This window comes from Pholis gunnellus (assembly GCF_910591455.1).
Source record: "Pholis gunnellus genome assembly, chromosome: 3".
Taxonomy (NCBI): domain Eukaryota; kingdom Metazoa; phylum Chordata; class Actinopteri; order Perciformes; family Pholidae; genus Pholis; species Pholis gunnellus.
This window is the reverse complement of record NC_136529.1, coordinates 2726373-2732211: the sequence shown is the minus strand read 5'-3', so window position 1 is coordinate 2732211 and position 5839 is coordinate 2726373. Positions and strand designations below refer to the sequence as shown.

Here is a 5839-nt window from a genome sequence, read left to right as displayed (position 1 = left end):
AAACTGCGCGTTGCTGCCAAGCTGCTGCTTTATAAACCCTGCCTCACCTGGATGGTATGATACAGTGTGTGTCAGAGTCACACCCTTCCCCTCCACTCCCTTCTCTCCATGAATCAACACACACACACACACACACACACACACACACACACACACACACACACACACACACACACACACACACACACACACACAGACATACAGGCAGGCAGACAGAGACACATAGTCAACACAAAGACACCAAGGAGCTACAAACAAGGTGTAATAAAACACTAAGAACATAAAGCTGAGCTGAAATTATTCCATACTTGTAGAACTAATTTAAAGAAACCATCAAATTCCTTCTTGTTTATGTGCAGACTGAAAAAAATGCCTTTATAAAATCTTTCAGGGTCTCAGAGGATAATTTGGTGATTCTCTGACTTTTCATGTAACACCATCACCAGGTCAAAATGTAAATATGTCCAATACTTTGGTTTGTGACCAAATACCTGCAGAACTAATGACATTCCCATCAGCTCCAGTTGTACTTCTTGTTAACTGCTAATTTGCCAATGTTAGCATGCTAACACAGTGAACTAAGATGGTGAACATGGTAAACATTTTAGCGTGCTAATGTTAGCGTTTAGCTCAAATGGCACCGTTATGTCCAAGTAGCTACATATTGCTAGCGTGTTCAAAATAAATGAAGTAGCCTATACTCAAAGCAGTTGAGTTGAAAGTATGCACACCAAAATAAGTTGATTTTTGAGTGTGTTGTTGATGCACACTGAAACTGACAAAATGAAGTACTCATACATCAGAAATACATATTGCTTAGTAAGAGAGTGGGGTTGATGGAGGCTATTGTCCCACGATGCAATGCACAATGGAAATGGGGGGATGGGCTGATAGAATGTGATGCCAAGCACCACACACCTTGTATCACTCATACAGAATATCAAAGTACATTTAAATTATTGTGTACTTACTGCCAAAACTGTCAATATTTGTAGTGTGTGTTAGTGCCAGTGTGTAGGCTTACTACAGAACGTGATCCTGTGTGGATGTTTGGATCAGTTCCGGATGACAGGCATAGAGTGAAATTCCTTAAATGCCAGAATTTTGAACTAGCATGTCTCGACAAAGTCAAACCATGTCAAAGATATGATGTTGAAGTATTGATCTGTAACAATGTACTTATTTGTCTTTTATAAAAATGTATATCATTAAACTATTAAGACACTGGTTCGTGGTCTTTTCCATTCAGAAAACATTACAAGTCTCGGCGGGGGGGGGGGGGGGGGACACAGTCACACAGAGAAGGCCACTCCTCCCTCCCCAGACACAATTCATGCCCTGTGGGCATTGTTTAAGCTTTACCAGGCTGTGTGGTAACTGTGCTGTGTGCTGGAGCGCCGCTGATCGTCACCTGTGTCTACAGAAACAGTAGCCCCGGGGGCCAGCTGTACACGCATGTATGTTTTTCTCCGTTCCTCTCAGACACACTGACTAAGTCCAAGTACAGGGTGTGTCTTCTGACTCGACTTACACAGACACGCTCAGAGGCTACTGTGCACATACAGTTTCAGACAAGTACCGTCACGCCTTCAATCACTGGGGATAGTAGTTGTAGCTGTGATTTATTTCTTGGTAACAGCTTGGTGTTTCCTCTCTGTCAGCACTGGCCCCTTGGTTACAGTGATATGGAGCAGTGGCTGCTTTATGGAAGTTATTGGTATCATAAGGTGATAAACATCAATGCAGAGCAGATAAGCAAGAAGCACCTAAGACAGTGGGGAAAAGAAGCTAGTCTAAACACAATCACATAATACCTTTTAAATAAATGTGTGTGCTTGAACATGTATCTGTAAACGTAAAAAATCCCCAAAGAAGTTAGATGAACTAGTTGCTACTTTGATTTGTCCCACACACAAGTGTGAGTAATACTGATGATTACAATGATGGATCCATTTAATTTAGGTGTGCCAGTAAGTCATCCCTGTGACCAGCATCCACAGAAGCAGGGCTCTGAGAGGTGAAATATCTGTTATTACTTACATCTGTGTCAATCTGCAATGAAAATAGTCTATTATAGATTAAAAGATATTTGATTGGAACACTAAACTAAAAGGCTCGTTCTAGAAAGGACTGAAAAGTTTAAGTTTAAAAGTTAATTTCCATTGCTAGTTCAGAACAGAAACTGTCAAGTTTGTCAAAATTTTGAATTATTTCAAAAACAATCAAACAACACCTTCCTGTTTGTGTTTTAATAAAAATGTGAAGGTCATGTAATCACTTATTGTCTGCACTTCCTATGCTGCTCCATGTTAGTCAGCAACATGCACTGTGTTTCTTTTTTTAGTTTTATGATCAAATCTATCTTCCCCCCATGACTGAATAGAGACCTTTTTCTAGTGTCCATCATGTTCCATTGTTTGTAGTAGTCCTTTAAACATAATCTGAAAAGCATGAATCAATGACTTAGTTTTACTTCTCTGAGGCAGAAATAATGTCAGCTGGGAACTTTGATACTATGGATAAAAGGTTATGGAACCTTTTGGGGTAACACTATAATGAGCTGTGTTCAGGCAAAACTGAGAGGCTTGGCTTATGTCGTTAAACAAGAAACATTATAGGAGATAAAATGTATTGATTATGGCAGTGAAGTCAGCTCAGCGCTCTCCAACTTATTTAAAACTCATGCAAATAGACAAAACACAAGTTAATATAAGAAAACAGCTTCACCAAACAGCGTGCTGCAACTAAATAGAACATTAGCAAAGGAAGGCATTCAAACATTAAACATTGACAGCACAAATGAAGCCTATAGGTGCTCCGAGTCGTACAGGGCACAATGTAAATTACCAGAAGACACAAAAAAAGACCCTTGTCAGAGATGTTCGGAAATGAGATACCAGCGACGCTGGTATTGTTTTTACCTTTTTTTATCTGTGTAGACAAAAATGTGTTCCTGGAGACACCTATGGCAGGAACAACCACAGAAGAGGTTTCGAGTACTTCGCCAGGTAATCAAATTTCTTGTCGCTGCCATGGTGTCACAACCATTAAAGATGCATACACAAAACTTTACAGATGCATAGTTCTTATTCATTTTAGTGTCCTATGTTACAGTGTCTTATTTTTTTCTAAGTGAATGTTTGTGGAAATGTTTCTTTATTTTGCTTGTTTCTTAACAATTCTCAACATTTGAGTATGATGCTGTGTATAGTATGGCACAGTACTGTACATTTGGTATGGCACCAATATGACCTCATCTACTTCACTAGTTAAGAGGCTACAATATACAGTACACACATACATCCTGAGAATGTTACTGTGACACTTTCAAAGTACAGCAGCCACTGTTGAACACAACAGATGCTCTGATAGAATATAAGAAGGAATATTATTGACAGTACAATAAGTGTAATAAGCCTACACACAACTGGGTGAAAGTTTCTGGCTCAGAGATCCTCCGTGCTTCATGAATATTCAGCAGCTGTTACTGTGTGGGTGGAGAGAGTGGGGCTATAAATGACCGCAGTATCCAGCAAAGGTGTGTTCTTGCCACAAACTGGAGCTCATGAGTAGGATCAACCTGTGACTAGAACAAACTACAAAGTACATCACAGTAAGTCCTTTTGAAATATCAGCAGTTAAAGTGTTTAAGCCAAATGCTGTAATGGGATATTAGATTATTACATGAGTGTATTTTCAAAAAGCAGCTTCTTTTTGCCTAACTTGTGTTGAGTTAATACCTGGTCTAATGGCTGCAGAGTTCCCAAAACCCAAAGCATTGTGTTAAATTGTAGTTTTTTCAACACAGTTTGAATAGCCAAAGGTATTACATTTACAATGATTGTGAAAAATAGGTATATCTGCACATCTGAAACCATCTAATGTTCATTTTTAACAGGTCTTCATACAACCTTCATCAGTGCGTCTCGGCCATTGGAAATGGAAAGCATGCAGGAGTTGATCCCCTTCGCCAAAGAGATGCTGAGTCAGAAACCAGGCTGTGGTTTGCTGAAGGTCTACCTGGTGGGTTCGGTGTTTGCAGTGTTGGGGACGCTAATTAGCCTGGTCGAGACAGTGTGTCACCCTTTCTCCTCTGGTGAACCCATGGACGCAGAGATGGTCCTCATGTTTGCCCAGGAACAGAAAATTGTTGAGGCCGAGATACAGAGCGATGTGGGGGGTCAGGAAGAGGAAGAGGAAGAGGAGGAGGAGCAGCTGACTCATGAAAAAGTGGCCGTGACCATGAGCACCAACCTCTACAAGACCCATAAACTCAGCCAGCGGAGCATGGCCAACCGGCTGCACGCTTCCTAAAGCCAAAGGGGTGAGCACCTAGTGACTTGAGATATTTATCAGGGAACTGCTCCTGCCACACCATCAACTTGTGCAACACGTACATAATCTGAAGCTTTAGAGACAGAAGTGTCTGAGCTGCCTGACATTCTGTGCTGCTTGTTATTGACGCCTACAAGTGCTGTCGGAAATGTTATACCTTTATGCATTGGATGCACATAAAAGACCCCCGAAGGCTCCAGTGGCAGCCTACATGGGAGAGTTAATACTTTTGACAGGCCTCATGTCAATAATACCATATATAGTATAAAAGAAGTGTACATTCACTCAGTTAGACAGGGATTTGGATCCTCCGATTGGATCCCTGTGTCTTCAGCAATTGTAAGAATTGTTCAATGTCACAATAAGTTTACTTGAAAAACTGTAATTTCTCTCTTATTCATCCCTTGAGTACTGTTTCTTTACTGAATGTTGGTCTGGATATGAATCTAATCAGGGTTACAAGATATGAAAACCTCAAATGAGCCGTGAAATATATGTATGCTACAAAAAATTATTCTGCTGCTGGAACAGACTTTGGTTTCTACAAAAATATGAAAACACCAGACAAAAAAAAACCTTATCAGGTCCCTTTTTTAATGTTTTACAATCCAAAGTTGGGAGGCTGAAGTTAGGAGTTTATGAGCAGCACCTGAAGGCAGCGTGGTGTTGAGAGTCTGCGGTAAACTGCTGTGTATCTGATTTGCCAATCCCCCCCACTCACTGTGTTCAAGGACAGCAGCGTTATGTTATGTGTATAAACTGTAAATATACAATCTTTTTCATACCAATAAAGTTGATTTTATTTATAAAGTCTGCTTTCCCTCTGGTTTGACTTCCTCAACGTTTGCTGCACATTTTGTTCACCAACGATTTAGCACAGATGGATTTATGCTTGTCAAGACAAATAAGATCACTGCAGAAATATCAGTCTTATGTATTTTTATAACCTTATTGAGTTTGAACAATCTTTTAATGGAGAGTGAGACAGAGTTTAATTACAAATTAACAGTCCACATGGACTCGCAGCTGTAGCATTTTATCCTTAACGTTTCACTTCAGCATAGTTTGTCCTCACAGTCAGTCGTCTAAATGAAAACCACTAACTGAAGTTTAAAAGAATGAGCAATAAGTAAAGCTTGTGCCCCAAATCTACCAATTCCCAGTGACCTCCTGTTGAGGACCAAGCTTAGGTGGTACAGCTATATGGTTAAAGTCTAAAAATACAAAGCTGTGTCATGTAGGAACTATGGTTGAAAGAAAATAAGTTCCTACATGGAACCCCTCATAACAAGGCCTGTGGATTATCTTGAGCAACCCAGTCATGATTTCAGGAAAGAGACGTTGCTGTTGAGTTTTTCAAATGTATTTTTTTGTGGCACTACAAGCTGAGCGCCATAAAGTCCCATTATACTGGAAAGAAGGCAGATGTCTCTACAGCCGATATCTCCTATAATTAAATCAATCCATATTGGTAAATAGCACTACAGGTAAGAGGTAAAATAAT

General features: G+C 40.0%; 1 protein-coding gene across 1 annotated transcript; it reads left to right on the top strand.

Annotated features, from left to right (window-relative positions):
- Positions 1–3550: 3550 nt before the first annotated feature.
- LOC306693898 (uncharacterized protein) lies at positions 3551–5139 on the top strand. Its single transcript, XM_079156560.1, has 2 exons — positions 3551–3613; positions 3899–5139. The coding sequence occupies exon 2, from the start codon at positions 3940–3942 to the stop codon at positions 4312–4314; it is 375 nt and encodes a 124-aa protein (XP_079012686.1). The 5' UTR covers positions 3551–3613; positions 3899–3939; the 3' UTR covers positions 4315–5139.
- Positions 5140–5839: the final 700 nt, after the last annotated feature.